This window comes from Pseudonaja textilis, chromosome 14 (assembly GCF_049901715.1).
Source record: "Pseudonaja textilis isolate UNSWEBS1 chromosome 14, rPseTex1.2, whole genome shotgun sequence".
NCBI lineage: Eukaryota > Metazoa > Chordata > Lepidosauria > Squamata > Elapidae > Pseudonaja > Pseudonaja textilis.
The window spans coordinates 9,987,782-10,011,938 of record NC_142003.1 but is presented as its reverse complement, the minus strand read 5'-3'; the positions used below and the strand labels follow the sequence as shown (position 1 = coordinate 10,011,938).

The 24,157-nt window shown below is 42.8% G+C and overlaps 1 protein-coding gene across 5 annotated transcripts; it reads left to right on the top strand.

Moving 5' to 3' along the window:
• Positions 1-5,077: 5,077 nt before the first annotated feature.
• LUC7L (LUC7 like) lies at positions 5,078-23,897 on the top strand. 5 transcript variants are annotated; one of them, XR_015739531.1, is made up of 12 exons: positions 5,078-5,298; positions 8,742-8,836; positions 10,034-10,132; positions 11,136-11,246; positions 12,549-12,692; positions 12,985-13,161; positions 14,698-14,786; positions 15,270-15,299; positions 16,367-16,537; positions 17,446-17,509; positions 19,139-19,264; positions 20,541-21,734. XR_015739531.1 is itself a non-coding variant. In XM_026704150.2 (11 exons), exons 1-10 carry the CDS (start codon positions 5,238-5,240, stop codon positions 17,471-17,473), a joined length of 1,005 nt encoding a protein of 334 aa, XP_026559935.1. In that variant the 5' UTR covers positions 5,078-5,237; the 3' UTR covers positions 17,474-17,509; positions 20,541-23,897. The 5 variants fall into 5 exon arrangements, 3 of the variants coding, with proteins under 3 accessions (XP_026559935.1, XP_026559937.1, XP_026559933.1); XR_015739532.1 differs by lacking the exon at positions 20,541-21,734 and adding an exon at positions 17,850-17,957 and having other exon boundaries at positions 19,139-19,262; XM_026704150.2 differs by lacking the exon at positions 19,139-19,264 and having other exon boundaries at positions 20,541-23,897.
• Positions 23,898-24,157: the final 260 nt, after the last annotated feature.

Sequence of the window (24,157 nt, the reverse complement as noted above, 5' to 3'; positions counted from 1 at the left end):
TGTTCCAGGATCCGCCTTGCTGTTTTTCTGCTTCACCCAGGAGGCCTTCCTGAGGCCCAGGAGGCCAAAAAATGGAGCACGGAGGGGATACTGTGTGGGCCCCCCAGCGCTCCATTTTATTCCTTCCTGGGCCTCAGGGAAGCCATCTGGGAGCAGAAGCCTTCTGGCCCAGGAGGACAAAAAATAATGGAGCATGGTCAGGGGTGGGATTCAAATTTCTTAACAACCAGTTCTGTGGGCATGGCTTAGTTGGTGGGCGTGGCTTGGTGGTCATGTGATTGGGTGGACATGGTTTGGTGGTCATATTATTGGCTGGGTGTGGCCAGCTCAATATCACTCACATCGAGGCACGCATCTCCTCACCTGGCCTCTCATGACTGTAGGGATGCTGCAACAGTCGTAAGTGTGAAAAATGGTCATAAGTCACTTTTTTCAGTGCCATTGTAACTTTCAATGGTCACTCCACACAAGCAAGTACCAGCAAAGGAGCGGGGAAAAACTCCAGAGAGGTTCCTGAGACAAGAAGTCTAGTCCTGCCAAGAATGCAATAAGGGTTAATGGAGAGGCAGTTTCTGTAAGCAACACCAGAATGTTTCCTTCCTGCCTTTCTTACAGGATTAGGCCAGTAATTTCTTCTAACAACTGGTTCTCCAAACTGCTTAGAATATTAACAACCGGTTCTAGCGAATAGGTGCAAACCAGTAGAATCCCACCCCTGAGAAGGGGGGTTGCTGCACACACACACACAAAGCCACACCCACCGAGTAACATGGCCACGTCTACCAAGCCACTCTCACCTAGCCATGTCCACAGAACCGGTAGTAAAAATATATGGCAGACGAAAAGTACAGGCAGTCCTTGACTTACGACAATTGAGCCCCAAATTTCTGTTGGTGAGTTTTGCTCCATTTTACAACTTTCTTGACGCCGCTGTGAAGTGAACCACTCCAGTGGTTGAGTTGGAAACACTTCTTAAGTGAATCTGGTTGACTTTGCTGGTCCGAAGGTTACAAAAAATGTTCACATGACACACACACACACCCCAAGACAATCATCACAAATACGAGTCAGTTGCCAAGCACCTGAATTTTGATCCCATGAGCATAAAGATGCTGCAACGTTTTGTAAGTGTGAACAATGGTCATAAGTCACTTTTTTCAGACTTGTTGTAACTGTGAATGGTCACGTAAGTCAAGGACTACCTGTACTTAAAATGACAGGGCCTGGAGCATCTCTCTCTCTCCATCCTATGACACAAAGAACAGCAAACCATGTCCGAAAATCTTGCCCAAATTGTCGAGACTTTTCTAGGCAGGGGCCAGGAGTCAACACTGATTCAGTTGTTGCTGTTGTTCGGTTGCCAAGTTGTGTCTGACTTTTCATGACTCCATGGACATAGCACGCCAGACCTCCCTATCCTCCACTGCCCCCTGAGTCTGCCCAAGCCCATGCATTCATTGCATCAGTGACATTATCTAACTCTCTCATCCTCTGCCTTCCATCTTTCCCAATATCAGGGTCTTCTCCCAAGGAGTCCTCTGTTCTCATTACGTAGTCAAAGTACCTTTTTTTTTTAATGTATACATTTTCCTTTAACATATGTAAGTGCTTAGCAGTCAGTGTATTGTCTGGGTCCATTTACAAATATATAGTAATAGCAGTTGTAGCATCCTTTACTCGGTGGGATTCAATTTTTTTTTACTACTGGTTCTATGGGCGTGGCTTGGTGGGCGTGGCAGGGAAAGGATACTGCAAAATCCCCCTTCCCTCCCCACCCCACTAACCTGCTTTACAGCTCCGTTCTCCTGTGCAGGGCAACAAAAGAAGACCCAGCCAATCAGCTGGGACTTGGTAGGTGGAGAATAGATGGGGGCGGGGCCAGTCAGAGGTAGGATTTGCTGGCTGAATACCATCTCTGCCTTTCCTTAAAAATAGGGACATTCTTCCGATTTCTAATTTCTGCCGTTGTTATCTAACAATTGGTAAAACAAGTCCCAAGTTAAAAAGTATTTCATCTTGTCTACTTTGTCTTCTTTGCTATAGTCAAAGTAGTTAAACTCCAGTGTCTATCCTCCAAAGGACAGTCAGGATTGAATTCCTTTAGGATCGGCTGATTGCTGTCCAGGGGACTCCAACACCACAATTTGAAAGCATCCATCCTTCGCCCCTCAGATTTCCTTGTGCCCCAATAGGGCAGCCTCAAATAAGTAAATAAAATTTAAAAAATGGACAACACGTTTTATCCTCCGTTACCCATCTCAGAGTTGCATGTACTTGTTACGGCCTTGGGTTGTTTTTTTTTTTTACAACACCGGTGAATACAAGCATGTAGAAAGCTACAACCTGGTGTTCCGCCTAATGGGCAGAAAATAGCTAAGTGCTTGTGAGGTTAATGGCCGTGTAATATTGGAGCTCGTTTGGAGTGCTAACATATTGGAGTTATTGATTTTTCTATGGAGGCTGAGAAAAAGAGGCCAAGTTCACATTTAGGGTGCAAGTAGAAGTCCCTCATTCCATTCACTCCTGGTTGCTATTTTTGGGCGCCTGAGATAAAGCCACGCAAACGATGGCTTAAAAGATGGACAATGAGAAAAATCAAAGGAGAAAGTCAGCTACCTGGACAGGAACATACACAAGTCGTTCAGGTTACCCTGTGAGGTACAGATACAGATTAACAGAGTTGGAAGAGACCTTGTAGGTCATCTAGTCCAACCCCCTGCCCAAGCAGGAGACCCTACGCCATTTCTGACAGATGGCAGTCCAGTCTCTTCTTGAAAGTCTCAAGTGATGAAGCTCCCACAACTTCGGAAGGAAACTTCTGTTCCATTGGTTGATTGCTCTTTCTGTCAGAACATTTCTCCTTGTTTCCAGGTTGAATCTCTCCTTGTTCAGTTGTCTGGCCTTCAGGGGCTTTGGAAAATAGCTTGACCCCACTCCTTTGGGGCAGCCCCTCAAATACTGGAATACTTCTATCATTTGTCCCCTGGTGCTTCTTTTCATCAAACTAATTACCCAATTCCTACAACTGTTCTTCATGTTTTATCCTCCAGCCCCCTAATCATCCTGGTTGCTCTTCTCTGCACTCTTTCTAGAGTCTCAACATCTTTTGTGACATCATTCAACCTACCATACTCTCTAGCACAATTACATGCTTAAGTCACATAACTGCATGGACCGAGATAGAAAAATATATAGTTTGTTAAAACTATAGCTGGATCTAAATTTGTGACTCCATTCAAAAATTCAAAAATCAGTGGCAAAAGATCTCCTTCCATAAATCGGGGTTAGGAATTTCAAGATTCCTAAGATTCCATTTCAAGATTTCACAATTTCAGTCTCTTGACCACCAATGGCAGCTTCCATCATCCCCAGCCAGTTGGGTCCATAGTTCCAGGTTCATCTTAGTTAAAGAGGTGCTGATTTGGGAAGCTCTGGGTTAGAGAAGGCTATCTTAGATTTTTGTAAACCGAGAATGATTTTCCACAACCCCCAGCAGGGACTTTGGATAGTTTGCAGAAAGTTTATGCTGTAATAAGTGTAATTTTTCCTTACTGACGGTAAATGAGGCTTGGCGCTTCGTAAATGCTTAGTGACCTCTGCTGTCTAAGATCAGAACTACACATTGTAAGATACGGGTTTAGGAGATCCTATCACGAGTCCAGCAAGCAGAAATTTACCGGCAGTCCCCGACTTACGATCACAATTGAGCCCCAAATTTTGGATTACTAAGTGAGACATTTGCTAAGTGAGTTTTGCTAAGGTGACCAACTTTTTTACAATGAGAAGGAGGACACAAATAAATTGAAGGAATAAAACACAGCCACTTGCGCATGGTGCACTCTTGCGCATGGCACACTCTCTCAATTCTCCTATGTGGAGCGCATGCATCGCATAATCACGTCTCTCCGCACTGTACCAAGCCTTGACGAATCGTCATGTCAAATACAAAAACGTCACATCACACACAACAGATCGGATCAGCATCGATCAAAAATGGAGATTTACAGATTAGTCTTCAAATATCAAAAAGGAGGACATGTAGGAGGACACGTTTCGAGAGAGGACAGAACTTACAAAAGAACGACTGTCCTCCCTAAAGGAGGGCGGTTGGTCACCTCAGTTTTGCCCCATTTTACAATCTTTCTTGCCAGAGTTGTTAAGTGAATTGCTAGTTTGTTAAGTTTAGTAACACGGTTGCCAAATGAATCTGGCTTCCGCATTCATTTTGCTTGTCAGAAGGTTGCAAAAGGCCCTGACCCCAAGACATTGCAACCGTCATAAATTTGAGTCACTTGCCAATGTCTGAATTTTGATCGTGTGATCATGGGGATGCTGCAATGGTCGTAAGTGTGAGAAATGGTCATGTCGCTTTTTTCAGTGCTGTTGTAACTTCAGACAGTCACTAAATGAAATGTTCTGTAGTCAAGTACTACTTGTATTAGTGAAACTCACCGCCTTGGGTGGGCTGCCATTTCCTTTGCTCTCAAAAAGAGAATAAAAAATCTTATCTTTTTACGCTTCTTCCAGCAAATATTACACCTGTTGCATGAAATCATGAAATCAACCAAGAAACTGAGTGGACTGCCATTTGTCAGAAATGGTGTAGGGTCTCCTGCTTGGGTGTGGAGGTTGGACTAGATGACTTATAAGGTCCCTTCCAATTTTGATTATCTGTTATCTGGTTGCATTCCTACTGCACAATTCTGGCCAAGTCAACATAACCTAACTATGGTTTTTGTGTTTATTATGATTTATGATGTCGGCCACCCCTGCCTGCCTTCATTAAACCACACTAAGCCTCCCATTTTTTCTCCAAATTTAAAGACGTGTGAACTTCCATTCCACAATTCCCCGGGCCTTCATGTACTGAAGCAGGGCCGGAAACTACAACTCCCGAAAGCCTCTGCCAAGTAAGGCCGCCATCTTGCCTCCAGGCGTGCCATTGCTCTCCGGGGAGCGGAAGCGGTCCGGCGCGATGACGTCACCGACGCCCTCCGTCTCCCATCTTCCTGCTCCTTTTCTCTCGCGTCGTCTCTGCCGCTCCTTCCTCTTCCCCCCCCCCGCCAAACTTCCCGCCGTGCTTTGCGACGGCAGGCGACGCCAGGAGGCCGTTAAGAGGCCGCTCGCGCCCGGGGCCGCTCGCGACGGGCCTCCCTCCCTCTCTGTGTCTCTCTCCCTCTCTCTCTCTCTCCCCCCCCCTCCGCCGTTTCCAAGGAGACGCGAGGCCCTCCGCCGCCATGTCGGCCCAGGCCCAGATGCGAGCGCTGCTCGACCAGCTGATGGGCACGGCCCGGGACGGTGAGTTGGGGCGGGCGAGACGGGGGCCTGCAGGAAGGAAGGAAGGAAGGAAGGAGAGCAAAGAAGGAAGGCCGCGCCCTCCGGGCCCGGCGTGGACGCTTTCGAGGCCTGGACGAGGCGACCCGCCGCCGCCGCCGCCTCCCCTCCTTTTCGTCGCCCTTCGCTTCGCATTCGCCCCTCATAAACGCCCCCCGGTCCCCGTCCGCCTTTTGCTGGGCTCCCCCGCTTGGCCCGACGGGGTGTTTCCGCCCCTTAACAGGGACGCCATTGCTTCTGTATGCGGGCCCCCCACCCATATCTATATCCCCCCCACACCCCAAATAACCCTCTTGGTTGTGGGCTTCCCCTGAGGGTGACTCCCCGAACGCCTTAGGGGCTGGGGGAAGGCTGTGTGGAGGAGGATCAGCGACCAGGAACTTCCCTTTAAAAAAAAATAAATTAGAAAAGATATTTATTTTTATTTATTTGTATTGTGGGGGTGGGGAGCTTTATAATTTCACAGATTACCTGGCTGGAGCCCCTTGGGTTGGTTTCTGCCTGAGGGAAGGGGAAACCCCCCCACCCCCCCACCCCCGCTCAGCCTAAAATGCCAGCCTTGCGGGGGTTTGATGTAAGTCGAAGAAATAAACAACAAATCCAAGGGATCTAAATGGAAGATTTAAACAAATTTGGGGGGGGGGGAGTAAAAGCCACCCAGTGTCACCCTTATAGGAAAGATGGGTGGTATTAAAAAAAAAAAAAGCCAAACGTAACCAGTCCACCCATCCATCCATCAATAAAAGCTCCTGGTTGCTGCAGGGGAATTCGAATTTGTCCCTTGAAAAGAGGAGTTTGTCCCCTTCTGCTTGATTTGGGGGGGCATTAATTAGGCTGGCTAAGTAGAGCTTCCAAATCCAGAGGCAGTGTAGACAGTTAGTCCTCGACTTACGGCCAACAATTGTGCACAACGTTTCCGTTGCTAAGCAAGACAGTTAACTAAATAAGAATAACCTTTCTTGCCGCTGTCATTAAACGAATCGTTGAAGTTAAGTTAGCAACACAAGGCTGTTCAGTGAATCTTTCAATTTCGTTGTAGACGTGTGCATTGACGATGCACCTTTGGATCTGATTTGAATCTGGCTTTCTCCGTTGACTTTGCTTGCCTGAAGGTCGCAAAGGGGGATGCCGTGACCCAGGGGACATGGCAACCGTCATAAATAGGAGCCAGTTGCCAAGCGCCCGAGTTTTTGATCACGGGACCGTGGGGATGCTGCTGCAGTCGGCAGTGTGAGAAATGTGCCGTTGTGACTTTGAACAGTCACTAAACAAATTGGATGTAAGTCGAGGACTGCCTGTACTTCAGAACAGTGAAATGTTGGAGGAGCAGGAAAGCTGCCGTTTCGATGCTCTTCTGATATGTGCTTTCTAACAGGCATTGTGGTAACAACAAAATGCCCAGAAATGGACTTTAGCCTTTGGCAAAAGTTCTTGTTTGGGTTACGCAGGCCATCTTTAGCAAAAGGAAACTAAATATGAGAGCAAAACAAAGCCAGCTTTTGAATGGCAAACCAGTCAGGCCGGTTTGGTAGAACAGCAGCCTGGCCAGCGTTGGTGGCGTTGGTCCTAGTAACATGGGTGGCAAAATGGTTTTCCGCTCAGCTCCTGGTGACAGGTGCTCAGGCAGGATAGACAAGTCCCCGGCACCTGCGTCATCCCCATCTTCTTGCTACCCGAGTCCAGCTACCTGCTCAAGCAGGTGGGGTTCTTGATGTAACACCTGATGCCTGGAAACATCTGCTCAGTGATATAAAACATTGGTACAGATGGTATGAAGGGGACAATCAGGCTTTGGAAATAGCATGGGATTGGGTGTACGCTGTGCATTTGTAGGGCTTTCTGGAAAGCATTGGCAGGGAATACATAGACGAACACCGATTTTTTATAACTTGGACAGTTGACGCTGCCTATAAGACATAAGGCTTTACACCCCAGATACGTCGGCTAGAACTCTGCATCGTGAGTTGAAAGCCCGACTTTTCTGGTTTTACGTGGTGAGGCTTTTCTTTTGTAGACTCGCCTGTAGACGTAAGGCTTCATGTGTAAAAAAACAAACAAACATGAAGGTAGGCCTGTTCTGTATGGAAACAGGGCCTTAGTATGTGCCCCAGAAATATATACATATATATATATATATTTCCCTTGAAAAGCTGTACATTCCTGACAAAGTTGGTATCTGCTTCCCTACTGGAAATCAGCCACTGAAAGTGGCACCTTTGCAAAACCCTACAGATAACTTTTTGCACTTGGTTTCGTAAATGAATAAAGTGCTCGTTCTTTCTGTGTAATTTGAGTTGTTTTTTTTAATTGCTTCCCATATTTTTATTTCATACAAACTGAACAATTGTGGCCCCTCTATTTTATTTATAAAGGTTCAGTGTATCTTTGCCTGCCTACATCAATCTGCAAGGGAGTTGCAGAAAAGCCTCATGTTCATCGAGCCGTGAGTCACAACCAATTTTTAAAGCTGTTATAACAAAAAAAAGTGTTTGCTGATTTTTTTCACAAGTAACTTTAAAAGTATAGTTTAGAAAAGAAGGAAAGAGAGAGAGAAAAAAAAACATTTTTAGTAGACACAACCGGATGCTTGCAAATCCTGATCTATAGTCATACACAGACTAGCTTTTTAAAGAACAGTTGTCACATACCATTACCACTTTGCCTTTACTTTTTATGTATCATTCCCCTGACTTCCTTACTGCAGGTTTGGGCAAGAAAACTTTTCCTTTAAAACTTTTCAACAGCGGGCATAAAATTCTGCAGCTGAGGTCTTGAAGAATGCAGATGGGTATTGTATGTGTTGGAGCTCGCAGTGTGTATCAACTAATATTTTTTTTTTTTTGCTTGTTTTAAATGGCTCTCAAGTGAGGGTGGGAAAAGGGAGGCATAAGACAATTATCACTTTTTAGAGAAAAGTCTGGTAGCCTTTAGACATTCAATGTGTGTTAATACGTATGAATCATCAGTACTTAATAAAAAGACACTTGATTCATAAATGGCTACCTAGTAAAATTTCTGGGTGTGATTCACGGCCTTCAGCTAGAACGGGTTTTGGTTTTCCGAGCCTTTTTTTTCTCCGTAGAAAAGATCTTCCGTGGTCTGGACCCAGATTGTGTGTGGGTTTTTTATGTAAATATCGTGACTTGTGGATGTAATTATGGTCAGCACCATATTAAGTAGTGCACATGATATGAAATGCTGTGCATAGTTTGATTCTCAGCTGTGAAAGTAAGACCAAAAAAAAAAATCTATAACTTTTTAACGCTTTTATTAATTTTCCGATCCGTTCTGGGGTTCGCGAATGATTTTTATCTGCATTAATGAGGTGAAATAAAACGTACTGCCATTTACCCTGCTTCGTCGACGTGTAACAATATTTCATATTTATAACGGAAAATGAATTTCAGGAGATGAAACCAGACAAAGGGTGAAGTTTACAGACGAACGGGTCTGCAAGAGCCATCTTCTGGACTGTTGTCCTCACGATATTTTAGCAGGGACGGTAAGTCCTCTTTCTCAGGGCCCTCGCCTTGGTCCCTCTTTTATGTCCACGTTCCTCAGCCTGCTCCCTTCGCTATATTGAGTTGCCGCTCCCCAGATTTCCCAGTAGTTGTGGCTAGTGGCCACGATGGATAGAGGCACGGAGAGTCCTCGGCTCGCGACCACAATTGACCCCAAAATTTCTGTTGCTAAGCGAGACGGTTAAGCGAGTTTGTTCCCATTTTATGACTTTTCTTGCCACAGTTAAGTGAAAATCGTTTCCCCATTGAGCTTCCTTTTCAGAAGGATTGCAAAAAGGGATGACATGACCCTGGGACATTGCAGATGACATAAAATATGAACCAGTTGCCAAGTGTCCGAATTTTGATCACATGACCGTGCAAATGCTGCAACAGTCATAAGTGTGAAAAATGGTCATGTCACTTTTTTTCAGTGCTTGTAACCTTGAATGGTCACTAAACAAACAGAAAAAAAGTATAGATGTCGCGTTGCAAGCTCTGGTGCCTGAGAAATGCGAACTTTTAAACATTTTCAACTTAAACTTTCATACTTTGAAATACTAACTTGAAAACGTTTAAGTTATTTGTTACAAAGGTCATCGCACGTGATATGACAATATTAAAACATTTTTAAAAGGCAATAAAAGTATAATGAGGCCATCACAATTTGAGGAAATGTAAAAAAAATAATAATTTGTTGCTGCTGCTGATAGAGGAAGCAGTGGCCTTTTAGGAAGCAGGAGGAGCTCAAATCCTACCATATCAAGTGAGCTGCAACCCACAAGAGATATGCAGCTCTTTGTAATATGATGCTGTCCGTTTGGCTCACATGGAGCTTTGGGATCATTTTCAAAAGTGGTTTTGTGCGTGTGTGTTCCAGTATTCTAATTAAATGATCTAAAGCGAGAAGTATACATCCCAGAGGAACTCTATAAAATTGTGTTCTATAATCCTGTGTTTTAGTTGAAATTACAGTTCCCTAGTCTGTGTACTTTTCATCGGTATTGAGACTTCTCAATATGGCTATTTTGTAGCAAAATTCCCATTGTGTACTCTTCTGTACGCTTTGGACTATGAAACAAATTGAGCAGCTGGTTATAATTGATTCATTTGCTAATCACTAGTGGTTGCATCTTTTGAATGTGGTGATACACTGGATTTTCAGATGATATTGTTTCCTTTTTTTTTTTCTTCAATAGCGTATGGACCTTGGAGAGTGTACAAAGATTCATGATTTGGCCCTGAGAGCAGATTACGAGATTGCCAGTAAAGAGAGGGACCTGTTCTTTGAGCTGGATGTAAGTGCTTTCCATTTTGATAATAATAAGCAGACACAAGAACAGGCAGCCCTTTGATATCTCTGTTATGTACTATTATTGCAGTAGGCTGTGGCTGTTAGATAATTACTTGTTACTTTATTGTAATGAGACGAATAAAAAAGGCAGTCGTTTACAACTAAATTATGCTAGGAAGCTTCAAGGGCTTTTCTGCAGAGTAAAGATAGTGCAAATTATTCTGTGCTTGTTGCAGGCTCATCCTTTTCAGTCTGACACAGCTCTAACAGGTTACCTTCTAGCATATGTCAGGATGGGTATCGATAACTAGAAGTATTTTTGTTCTGTGTGAATTGGCTATAGATTGACCCCTTCTTCCCAGAAGAGTGGAGACTGTTAATTCAGTAGTTCATCCTGCTCAACTGAGCCTCTTCAAATTCCAAATACTGTACTATGATTTAAAAGCTTGGTTATCTGTGTCAACTTTGGAGAGAGTCTGAATCCTTCATGCTTTAAAAGCTAAAATTTAACCTAAGTGTATTCACCTTTCTGTTGTCGCTGTATTCTCTTAATCCAGAAGTCTCCAAACATGGCAACTTTAAGACTTGTGGACTTCAACTCCCAGAATTCTCCAGCCAGCATAGCTACTGGTTGGAGAATTCTGGGAGTTGAAGTCCACAAGTCTTAAAGTTGCCAAGTTTGGGGGACCCTGTATTAATCCTAACCAAAATTATAAAGTTGTAATAATGGTGCTGCAACGTTGTTAGGTTATTACTTTAGCTGTGAGGAAAAGTTTTATAAATAACATTTCCTGTTCTTCAGAAGAAAATCTCTTGTTTTCCATTTCTTTAATGATCTCTTTTTGAAGTGGCTTGTTGAAGTGGCAACAAGAAGTAAAGAGAAATAAGGCTGTGCATTTTCAAATGGGCCTTTCATGCTGCCTTCCTCCCTTGATTTTTATCACTGAAATAAGGGTGTGTAAAGAATGGCTTTCTAACATTAGCACTGTCTGTTTCTGTACAATCAGGCGATGGACCACTTGGAGTCTTTCATTGCTGAGTGTGATCGAAGAACAGAACTGGCTAAAAAACGACTTGCAGAAACCCAGGAGGAAATCAGCGCTGAAGTGGCTGCCAAGGTATTTCTGTGGTGCCGTTGTGCTCTTGGTGAAATGGCGAGACTCTTGAAATTCACAGTCTTGTAACTGGCTGTTGTGTAAGCCTTCACCTGGGGGTTATCTATACGATTGATTGGGCAAAATCCATTTAGGTGGTCTTAGGGTGGTTGTTTCAATTGGCAATCTAGGCTTAACATCTAGATGAAAACCTCTGAGATAACTAAGAGCTAGAAATATCACAGATGTTGTAAGCATGAAGTCCCTCTTCAAGCCCCTTTGAAATTCCTTTAGAAATATAGAAACTAGATTTAAAGGTCAATTAAAGAGCATAGCTGCATGTTCAGTATTTACATTGGGGATAACATTAGTTTATCTAAGAGATTGTGTGAAGAATTGCTCTTATCTGTTCTATTCATGCTTCATGTGCTAAAGAAAGAAAGAAAGCTTTTACATTATATAATAATGGCTTCACTTACTAGTTTTACTTTTGTCTCATGGCTTTCTGCCAGTGCTAAAATTCATTACAAAACTAAAGATGCATTGGTTGAACCAGAAGACTAAAAATGAACGTAGTTTCTCTTAAGCCTGCCAGAACTTCAAAAAATAAAACTACTTCCATGTGAGATGCTTGATTTGCCTTGAGTCCTTCAAAGTTGCAGTCGGATCAAACTCTTTAATGTGACAGAAGAGGAAAATTATTATTAACCCCAATAGGGTGTGATGCTATGAATCACATTTAAGATAAATTAGTTGGATTTTTGTTCAACTTAACCTAAAAATTGGTTTGATTTGATTTTATGTCCTTGATGTACCTATTATTTTGATATGAATCCCCTGGCACGGCATTCCAGGTTTGGGAATGGCACTGAGTCCTAAACTGGTGATATATTCCCCCTTGGATAATTAAAAAAAATCCACTTGCTTGATAAGTTATTGTCCCAAAGGTGCTTTTTCAGGAGGCAACTGGACTTCCTTGTTTTTTCTTTTGAAGACGTTTCGCTTCTCATCCAAGAAGCTTCTTCAGCTCTGACTGGATGGTGAGGAATGGAAGGATTTATGTTCCTTGCAGACAGCTGGTCATTTGCATCCTTTTTAGAGAGTCGTTGAGGCCACTTGGAGGTTTATCTGTGTCCTCAGGGTCACCTGAGTGGTTCTCCTGGTTCCTGTAGTCTGCAGTTTTTCCTTTGGAAATCCATTCCTTGATTAGTTATTGCTTTGTATTGCTTTTTTAATCTATGTAAGCTACCTGGAATCACTGAGAGTGAGTCACATAACATTTTCTTCAATCAGACAAATGACCCCAAACCCATGTCTGTTCTTTAGGCAGAGAAAGTACACGAACTCAATGAAGACATTGGGAAGCTTCTGGCTAAAGCTGAGCAGTTAGGAGCTGAAGGGAATGTGGATGAATCCCAGAAGATCCTGATGGAAGTGGACAAAGTCCGTGCAAAGAAGAAAGAAGCGGAGGTTTGTTCTTTCTGAACTGAATATGCAGGTTTACTGCTTTGTTTATCCCGAGGAAGTCTAGGATATCACTAGCCAAGCAAAACAGGTTTATTATCTCAGTTGAAAAATGGAGAAGGAAATTGTAACATTTCTCTTCTCTTTGACTAACACAGCTTCCTAGATTAGAGTAGTGTTGATAGTATTTGTGATGTGCTGCAAGGTAATGATGAGTCATTGGCTAAGGTGGCGCTAAGAAAGACAGAAAAGTGAGCGATGGGCGTTTTAATTTTAACCTCTTTCTGATCTTCGATAGGAGGAATACCGCAATTCTATGCCTGCGTCCAGTTTCCAGCAACAGAAGCTGCGTGTTTGCGAGGTCTGTTCCGCATACCTCGGTCTCCATGACAACGACCGTCGCCTTGCTGATCACTTTGGGGGCAAATTGCATTTGGGCTTCATTCAGATCCGTGAGAAATTGGACCAGTTGCGGGTAAGGGCTGTGGTTACTCAGGGGTAAAGTCCTCTTGTAGGAAAAGAGCCTTAAAATAACTGGAGAGTTTGACATTTGGGTAGACACCATGTTGGTAAATCAGTGTTTGAGTTTTCTCTTGTTCTTTAAAACCTACAATGGGTGACTAGCCCATGTCAGACAACCTTCTAGAATAGGGAGAGTTTTATGCACACACGATTAAGTTCACAGGTGTGTACCTTGATTTTACTCTGCTAAGTAAAATTCTTAATACTGTAATATATGAGTGAAATGACCTCATTGATGTGAGATGTTTTATTTAGTTCCATGATTGTCATCAAGTAAACAGCCCTGTGTGAGTCAGACCTGTTAATTAGAATTAACTAATTTGACCCTCCTGTTTAATTGTCTGTGGGATAAATCTGTAGGTTGAAGCCAGAAACTTGACATTATCAACAGGGAAGTCTATTCTTCTTCTAAATAAACACTTCTAGTACTTCTCATTTTGAGGGGTGACTTAAGGTAGTGTACAGTGGAGCCTCTGGTCGCGACCGTAATCAGTTTCCAGGCTCTGGTTGCGACCCGATTTGGTCATGTCCAGAAGCATGACTGACTGCACATGTGCACAGTCAAAAAAAAATGGCAGCGAAAGGGAAATCGGCACGGAAATGAAATCTTTCCATACCGATTTTGTTTGCCACCCGATTTTTGAATCCTGACCTGACTCTAAAATCGGGTGGATTTCTTATTTGCTACCTGATTTGGTTATGAACAGGAGCATTCGCGACCCAGAGTTTCACTGTATATAAAACCGATACTTCATCAGCAAATAAACTTGTAAAATCTGAGTGTGGGTGATGTTTCTGTCACTGCTTTGCCTCCAGTTTTGTACTGTGCAAGCTGCATGTGAGAAGCATCGTGTTCTTTCCTGGACTGATCAGGGTTACATTAACATTGGTATCAGAATGCTAGTCTCTAGAAGAAGAGGATGCTGATCATCTAGTATTCTGAGTTTTCTTGGTGCCTCAGAAACTGAGTTGCTGATAGGATCATTTTCTTCATGCTTGACTATTTGATATTTTGGCAAAGTATTCCTACTCCCACTACTCTCTGCCTTGATACATTGCCTGTTTCAAATTAATCTCTGCAACTCTCTCCTAATTTGCTTATTGGTTGTTGGGTAAAGATGTTAGTCCTGAAACTGTTGATGAGAACATTATCTCACTTATTGAGGTTTGTGGACCCAATATATTAGAAATATATCAGGATATACTAACATTGTGATGTACTGAGATAATGATGTGTATTCAGAGGGTAATCTTCAATGGTTTTTACATACTAACTACATACTAACTACTTACATACTAACTACTTTTAAGAAGCCGGATACTTTTTCTAACCTTTTGCTGCTGCTTTTAAGTTTAACGGGTCACTTATTACTTGGGGACAGAGTACGATGTCACCACCTGTCTTTGAATGAGTCCTCCTTGCTCTCTGCGGGAATCCTTTTGATATAGAGGCCGCTCACATTTGACAATGTTTCTCGTCTCACTCTAGAAAACCGTAGCTGAAAAACAGGAGAAGAGGAATCAGGACCGGTTGAGAAGGAGAGAAGAAAGAGAGCGAGAAGAACGTGTGGGACAACGGTGAGGAATTGCAGAGGAGAAGCATGGGGCTTCATGGCACAGTGGCATAAGAGGTCTCCTGCTCTGACAAGAGCTTAAAGAAATAACACAGTAGAAACTGGCCTAGGTTTGGTCCCCAGGCAGCGCAGACATTGGAGCCCTTGTGCCTTCTTTAAATCATTAGAATTTGGAAATAGAAGAAAGAAGTGGAAGAGGAAGGAAGGAAAGAAAAATTCAAATAGCTGCCCAAAGTAGAATAAGAGGGCTGCTTGACAGAAGATGAAAAGTGTTGATTAAACATCTTTCGCCACTATTTAGAATTTACTTTTATCATCCTTTGCCAAATTCATTCTCAACCTTTTCAGTGTGTTACCTTCTGGGGTCTTAAAAGTGTATGATGCTTTTTAAAGCAAAGACTCCTGTTACATCAGAACACGCTCATAACTGCGCTTGCATATTGTCTCCAGCTTTTTTAAAAAAACAATTCTGTTCCTTTTTTTCTAGATCTGGATCAAGAAATCGAGATCGCAGAAGGTAAGGGAGCTTGTATGTGTGAGAGAAGGGCACGTGTGTGTGTATATATACATTTGAGGGGGTGGTCCTGCATTTCAGATGAGTCCCTGATAGCTTTTGGCAGCTGTCCACTTGCAGCTTTTTTTCCAGACACAAAACAGAAATGTCCCCCAATTGTAAAATATCTGGAGGCATATCAGTAAGCAGTTGGAATACTATTTTGCAAAGTTTTAGTTGTAACCTCAGTCTTTGGACATAATGACTCGTATGTACATTCCAATGATTTTCTTGTAGAAGTCTTTGTATAATTGTGGTTCACAGGCATAAAGTCATCCAGAAGTACTGTAAGCCAGAGCTAAAAGGGCATGGGGTAAAAAAAACTAAGCCCTTCCGTTCTGCCATTAATTTATGTGGACTCTAATCTGAAAGTCATTTAAATCATTTCTTAATAAAGACCCAACTGTTAAAGAGGCAATTTATTTATTTAATTTGTAAATTGCTGAATACCATAAGAGAATAAAGGGGAAAGAATAAAATGTGGCTTTTCTGTGAACTTAAGATCCTTAAGGATGGCCTTTTCATCCATATCAAAACACTCTTGATACTCATCGTTCATTGGTTCCAGGAGGTGGGATGAGCACCAAAAACAATGAGTGCCAAACAATTTTTTCTCATAAGGAATAATGTAGTGTGTCGCAAGGCAGCCAACACTGTCAAGATCTAGCTTTTGTGTTGAGTATCAAAAAAATGATGAGTAGCAGGACAAAATGTTCATGTCAAAATGTGTTGAGTACCAAATCCAATGCGTTTCAAAGCAGTTGAGTGCCAAGGTACCACTGTACTTGGTACTTTGGTGATCAAGGTGTAGTTGTGTGATAAAATACATTGGTGTAGTGGTGTGATGAAATACATTGGTGTAGCGGTGTGATAAAATACAGTCAAGCACCTGTTATCTCCTTAGAGGGAAAGTCAGGCATAAATAATACATGTACTGTATGTGAAAAGAAACAGGTCATCCAGTCACTCTTAATGGAGAACTCTTTGATGTGGCTGGACTGACTTTTTTTTTTTCAATCTTCCCGCTGCAGATCGCGATCCCGAGAGCGGAGGCGACGACGTTCCCGCTCCCTTTCCCGTGAGAAGCGTAAATCCCGTTCCAAGTCTCGGGAACGCGAGAGGCACCGGCGCCACCGCAGCCGTTCCCGAAGTCACAGTCGGGGTCACCGACGTGGATCCAGAGACAGGAGCTCTAAGCATAAGTATGGCCAGCATTTCTCACTGCCACTTTGTGGGGATGGCTTGTTTTGCTTGGAGTTTAGCCAGAGGAAACACGTTCTAGCTGAAAGGAAACCAGCATACATTTAGAAATGAATATGCCAGTTTCTGAGGCCCCCAGGGATTATGTTGGGTTTAAAAGTGTGGTTGCCATGATGCAAAGAATCAGGGAAGGATGAGCTCTCGTTTTTCTCCTTCGTGAATAGAATAGAATAGAATAGAATAGAATATGCAGAAATTTCATCCATTTCAAAGACCGCAAGCTCCAGCAGCCATTTTGAATTATTTTGCCAGACCTGCAAATTCTGTTTTCCCCAATGTAAGGGAAGACTTCCCTCCTTCTTCAAAGCACTTTTGCTTCTGCTAAAGGCATGCTGCTCACATAGGGAATAATTGACATATTGCTATCAGGAAGGTGTTTGTTAGCATTTCTAAAAACGTTCAGAGAGGCATGTACATGGATGCACAAAAGTGATCCAAACTGGCAGTCTTTTAATACAGAACGTAACTAGTGATTTGTTACCAAGTTTAATCCAAATTAGGAACAAAAAATGATATTGAGAATGGATCTAGTTTCTAGTTTACACCTAATAATTCCATTTAATACTTCCCATTCTATCTCTTATAGAAGGAAAAGTTTTAAGAGAAGTAATTTATTTCCCCGCATACAAGTTAACCACACTTCTTTGAAAATCTTATTTACCTAATGATAAAGTTGGATTTGTAACCTCACCCATTAGAAGAGTGAGTGAAAATGGAGTATTTATCCCTTTTCTTTGCACAGAAAGGAGGATTGAAAACTAGGGATATTATAACATGTGTGGAAACAGTTAACTGGTGGTTGAGATACTAAATTCATTTTTTAAATCTGTCTTAAACATGAACAATAAAGAAAAGAAGTTTGGACAATTAGGAAATGAGGAAGACCCTGTAATTACTATTACTCTAAAGAGCAGGTAAGGGAAGACTTCAGAAAACTCAAATGTACTATAGCTCATAAAGTGCCCCCCAGGGGCAAAAATTGCATGGAGAATATTTTCTGGAAAAATGGGAAATGCCAGAAACCAGGAGAGAAAATAACAGATTGAAAAAACTCCCTGATTCTTTTAAAAAAATCATCTGCTGCAATTTCTTAAAAATTCAGCATCTTCGAAAGAAACAGTATCTGGCAGGTGCAAAAGTATATATATAAGAGGCGGTGCTGGATAAATAAATGGTAATATTTATGGATGTGGAACTGTTCCCGTCCTTTTGTTGCTTTTGCAGTAGAGATGTAACTCAATTTTTGCATTCCAGAATCCTGAAAGCTTTAGTCAAGGACTGGAGTTGTTTGGAGGGAGGGGGGATCTGTGTTTTAACTTCATGGAGCAAGGTTACACCCAAGTCTAAAAGACTCCTTCTCAGGTAAAGCTTTTTGGGCAAAACTTTGGGAGCAGAATACCTTTGTTTTCAGCTCTTAGGTCCATAGCAGCTTCAATGTAACGAGCCAGTGGAATAATTAAAAAGAAGTGATAATTCTGCATCCTGTAAGGTCATCTCCTTTAGATATTTTCCTATCATGTTCTTTTATTGACCCCATAGTCCCTCGCAGGATGGAGTCTGGGCAACTGAATGGAGCTGAGTGTTTACTGGCCGGGTGCCCTTCCTATTGCCAATGTGGAGTTTTATTCAGATATTTTCTCATTGTGCCCAGAGGGAGGAATATCTGCCTCTACCTAGGGTCGAACTTATTGTGAGGCAAGAGCTCCACCTCTAGGCCACCACACCACTTTAGATACCTTCAAATGCTAGCTAGAAACGATGGGGTTTATCCTAATTCATTTGGAGACCCATCCTGCTAGGGAAGAGTCATTGATGGTCTTGAATGAAGACTATCGCCCTGTAGTCCCAAAGTAACAATTCCCATTTTAAGTAGTCCTCGATTTAACAACCATTTGAACTCAAAAGAGTGACTCCTCCGACTGTCACAGCCTCCTCACAATCCTGTGATCCAAATTGGTTCCCCTGGCAACCAGCATGCGTTTCCAAAGATGGCAGGATCCTGGGAACGTGTGACCGTATCAGCCAGTTTCTGACAAGCGGAGTCAAATGGGGGAAGCTGGATTTGCTTCACCCCGCGATTCACTTAGCAGCTGCAAGTGAGCCATTTAAAGACCCTGGCAGAGAAAGTGGTAATATTGGGCACGGATCACTTAACAGCCACCTTGCTTAGCGATGGAAATTCCAGCTCCAGTTGTCGCAAGTCAAGGACTACCTGTAGCTTCATACCTTGTGTCCTCTTCCCCACCTTTTAGCAGTGGGCAGATTCCAACCCCATGTGATAAACCAGGGTTGAGAGAAAAGGGAGATTGCTGACTTGGGTGAGGATAATAGAATCAATCCAGGTTTATAGACCGAGACTGTAGCAGTCAGGCTGGCGTTGAAGTCGGCTAGCACTAGCACTTTGCAAGTTCACAAATGCTGAAGAAGGAATCTTAACTACCTTCAGAATTCCTGACTCTTATTTTTCTTCCTGTTTTTTTTTTTCTTCTCCCTCCTCTGTTTGAGCACTAACATCATTGTTTGTGCTTTTCTCTGGGTGGCAGTATGGATTGGACTCAGAAGGAGAGGGCAAGTGACTTTATTATCGTAAGGGGAGAGAGGTTGGGCCATTCATAAAACTGGCTTGCCTAGCGATTCCTTGACCGAGCCAACCTTGGAGAGCTCCTTTGGTAAGCTGGGTTTTAGGGTCAAGAGGGGAAGCCGTTGAAGAACACTGTCTGGTACATGTCTGTGGAGATTCTCAGTCATCCAGGTCATCGTTGCCTCAACGGTGTCTTTTGGGGGCTTCGAAAGGCGACTGGAAGAAGAAGTAATTTTGCTTCTCATCCAGAAAGCTTTATCAGTTGAACGGATGAAGCTTCTTGGACGAGAAGCGAGAAAACTTCTTCCTTAAAATACAGTCCAGTTGCCTTTTGAAGACAAAACAAAAGGCACCTTTGAGACAGTGACTGGTACAGATTGAAAGGAAATGGAATGTAAAATGTGTAGCAAAGAACAAGTTACAGCATGGTCGGGTACTAACCAGAGAAATGGAAGAATGGGTGATAATGTATAGAATATCATAAAATTCCTCTGTATTTGATGTGATGCAGAGTGGGGGGTGGGGGGGTGGGGCGGAATCTCCTTGGTGCTAATGTCACCATCAAATCTTAGGATATGAACGCATTAAAACAAGATTGAGTTGTGTTTAGTTCTGCAAGGCTGGCCGGGAATCCCAGCAGTCACAGAAGCTAATTTATTAATTACCAATCTCACTTTGGAAACAATTATGACGCTTCGCTCTATTCAGATTCTAAGGCTTTTCTCATGCTTATCCTTATTGCCAGTTTTTATTTCCTGGACATGAATGGTTCCTTGATAAAAGCCATACAGATTTATGTCTTACTTTTCAGTGAACGTTTTAAGGAATTTGCTTTTGACTCCATCCATTGCTACAAAGTTGGAGGAATGGGATTAATTTATATCCCAATAAATCAAGGCCACCGCCCTCTGAATAGCATTCCTGTCTAGGAGAACGTCATCGTTTAAGAATTGACGTCCTCTTAAATCTGGATTTTGAAGCATTCTGCTTGATGCACCAAAATCGGCTCTGTGTGGAGAACCTGAATTATATTTGGAGAGTTCTTATGCGATTCACCTGTTCTTTTGTGTTGCTTGGCCATTCCTTTGGGGAAGATGTGCTACATTTCAGATAAAACCAGCCTTTGAATTCTTATATCCTTTGAGACCAATTTAGATAGTGCTGACTTGAGGATTCATCACCCCGTCCTGCCTGTCCACAGAAATGTGATTTTCTTTTCCCCCGCTCAACTAGCCAGGTCCAGAAAGGAGAATTGACAGAGAAATCTACAGCTCCTTCTCTTGGCCACCTTTGGTGTATGTTTAGATTGAACTGCTTTGCCTTTGTAGTGGGTCCTTTATGACGTTGCTCGCTTTGTACTTCAGATCCTCCAGGGATCGGTCTTCAAGAGAGAAATCGCGGGACCGGGAGAAGAAAGAGAAGAGCTCGTCTGAACGGCGGCACGAGAGCACCAATGGCAAATCTCGCTCCAAGAGGTCGGAGGAGAGAGAAGCCGGCGAGATCTGAATCCCCTTCTTGTACTGTAAATAGCCCGGAGAAGCATTCTACACAGCCCAAATCTCTCTCTCTCATTTATATTAATGGAAGACAGCACATCCTTTTGTAGTTCTGAATTTCTATCCTTTCCGCAGCTAGCAATGACAGTTCCTTGCCATTGACCAAAACTTTGTTTTTATTAAGCCTAAACAGACCCAGCAGCCAGGGTTCCAACCCCACGAATACGTTAAGCAGAAATCAGCTGCTGGGAGGCAATCCTATCAGAAGGATTACAATCTGCTTTTAAGAAAGAAAGGGGGGGAAAAAGTACCCTCACCTGCCCACTTTACAGCATCACTTGCATTTCTGTTGCAAATTTAAGTTCATACCCGAATTGAAAGCACCTCAGAAATGGTGGTGCCCTTGGCCTCTCTTCTAAACCCCTTTAATTTGGGGATTTCCACCCCGGTATTTGAAACATTCAACCCTCTGTAAACACAAAGTCAGTAGTTTAATTGACATGCACCCTGGTTGTAATTTGGGGACAATTGCTCTCAACTGGATAGGGTTTGGTTTTGGGGTTATTGTATCTCTGTAGTCTGGTGAAGTTAACACAGCATTCTAATTTAAATGAACGTTAACTGGATTATTTTGCTCATTGCTCTGCTCTTTGGTGTAGTTTTTGAACAGCTTGCCTATTTTTCAGCCTACTTGCTTTCTGAATTTGGTTCGCATGTCCTAATTTGTCACTTAACAAAGAGAGTCATCCAAGACTCTCGCTGGGCAGGTGATTTCCCCCAGAAATGTACTGGATTGGTGAACAAATTGTGTAGTGCTGCACTTAGGAGCTGCACTTTGCTTGATAAATGTAAACATTGGTTGGAAAAAAACCTGGGATAATGGACCATAATCTGCTATTGCTCTGCTCTGCTTGAGAGTTACAACACTTGAATTTTGACAAATGACCACCGTAAGCAGATAAAAGTTAAAAGTAGTCACCCCCACGTCTGGTGAACTGGGAGAAACTCTTGTTCCATTTCTGTATCTCCTCCCCTTTGCCCCCTTTTTGGCTTCATCCCCCCAAAATTGCAGGGATTAAAGGGATTCTCCTAACCCTAAGGCACAATTTAGAGTTGTCTTTCCTCTTCTGCTATGGCTGCTGCCTTTTTTTCTGATGACACGCATGGATCACGTGTCGTAGATTGATTGATTGGATAGAGGAAGCAGCCACAAGAGAGGCATTTACTGTGCAGAGGGGACTCCAGCTCTGGTGAAAGAATCTCCCAGAGCCACAGAGATGCCATTGGGACAGGTGTTTAAATATTAAAATACACCCCTCCTCCCACCTCGAAAGGTTGATGGGTCCAGGGAAAGAAAGCAGCCAGGCAAATCACATTAAATGTACAAAGCATCTCAGGATTTTTATCTTCGGTATTTTAGCAGTTTGATCCTAACAGCACTTGCGCACCCCCCCACCCCCCCAGTTTTCCCCTCATGTCCCTCCCCATGTCTTTTGAGGAGTTTTGGTCTAAGTAACAAACATGTAACTCAAGTGCTGTTGTCCTGCCAGTCTGATTCACATTAAAAAGCTTACCTTTGTGGCTTGGAGTGATCTAACTTGAGGGTGGCACCGATGTTGTCTTGGAAAAGCAAAAGCCCTGACCCACATTAGCACAGAGTAAGAGAAATGTGCTGAAACATGGGTCTGGGGCCATACAGTGAGTGTCCTTAGCCCAGAGATGCTCTCTCTGTATTTACACATTCCTGAATTGTGAACATTCGGTAGAAGGCTGGGTCAGCATCTCTGTTGTACTATAACAAGGACCAGCCATCAAAATGGGCTGTCGGTCTGCAGTACCTCACAGCTTCATAGAACATCTGTATCGGGGGGTTTCCATCCTTGGTGACTTTAAGTCCCCTGGACTTCAACTCCCAGAATTCCCCAGCCAGCCAACATGGCTGGCTGGGGAATTCTGGAAGTTGATGCCCACATGTTTTAAAGTCACCAAGTTTGGACACCCCTGATCTATATAAAAGAGTCTTGAGAGTTGGAAGTAGGTTGGAAAGAGAAAGCTACCACTTTAGCTGAAAAATGTTAAAAAAATTCCAGTTACCTGATTTTTGCTTACACATGTAACATAAGCTTTATATGCCTTTTTTGTTTGTTTGGAGGATGAATTAATCATTCCACTTCGATTAGATTGGCATCCTGGCATGTTAGTTTCCATTAAATTCTGTTTGAAGAGGAATCCTTTTGTTTGTATTGTTGCTCATCATCATGGGCCCTGCCCGGGTCTGCTAACTCCATGCTGGTAGCTCTTAATATTTTGCCCCAGTGATCTTATGGGTCCATCCTACATATTTACTGTAAGGCTCCTGAAAATAACCAGTGCTCCGAATTGATGACGTCATGGGCTATAATTCTCTTGTTTAGTGCAAGAACCTGTATTCAACATTCCAGGCAGGATTGCTTCCTCCTTTTCCTTCCCTTCCCACTTCTTTTATCTTCCTTTCCTTTCTCTTCCCTTCTCTTTTTTCTTTTCTTTTCTTCGGGAAGGGGACCCAACCTGACCCTTGCTTTGGAAGTTGCTCATTATTGGTTTCACTCCCACTCTTTACGGAGACGATACAAAAATGGTAGCTTTTGTTGTTGGAAAACCCTTGTATTTTTGGTAACTTTATCCAGGGTTGCTTTTGTTTGGCTTATATTTTCAGTTTCCCCCCATAATCAGTTTGGTTGGTTGGAGCAGTAGAGAAGAAGAAGAGAAAGAGGTACTTTATTAAAAGAAGAAGAAGAAGTAGTAAGGTATAGAGGGGGTCCAGGTAGTTCATGAACATTTCTAAAGGCCTGGCAGGATTGCGTATGAACGTCTTTTCTTTTTTAAAAAAATTGTATAAATTCCAGCATTGAGGATTTGCAGTTATGGAAACAGCACACGTCTGGAGCTCAAATGAGTTTATAATCTTTTAAGCTCAGCTTTTTACATTCAGCTACTGTGCATTTTATTCATATTCTGGCCAACTGTGTATAGCCGATAGCAGATGTTCTATCAGTAGTGCCAGTAAGGGAAGACAGATAAGATCTAGAATTGATCCTGTGTCTTAACAGCCTGACTGACGGAGTAGTCGGAGGTGGCCTTTCAGCCTTCCAGCTGTATTTTGGGTTCATGTGTTACCAATTCTCTGCTATGTAACTGATTCCCTGACAAGTCTGAGGAGTGATTAAAACCTTGTTGGGACCGCCATGATGATTCGTCCATTCATGCTACCGCTGCTTTGTTGGATCTTAATTCACACTTGTAGGACCGCTTGGAAGCTGCTCTCCTTCCCTTCTGACCCTCTGCCCAGGACAGGTTCAGGAGATGGGTTGAGATCATTCTACAAAGAGAAGGGACTCCGGTGACTCCCTCGACAAAATGAGTCATATTCCTTCTAAGTGTCAAACCAAAGTATCAAACCTTCCACTCACTGCAGCAACAAAAATTGCGCTCTGGCATTCCAGCAG

Coding starts and splice junctions, on each gene's coding strand:
- LUC7L (XM_026704148.2), top strand. CDS start 5,238: ATGTCGGCCCAGGCCCAGATGCGAGCGCTGCTCGACCAGCTGATGGGC. Junction 8,837..10,033: donor ACGATATTTTAGCAGGGACG/GTAAGTCCTCTT, acceptor TTTCTTCAATAG/CGTATGGACCTTGGAGAGTG. Junction 12,693..12,984: donor CAAAGAAGAAAGAAGCGGAG/GTTTGTTCTTTC, acceptor GATCTTCGATAG/GAGGAATACCGCAATTCTAT.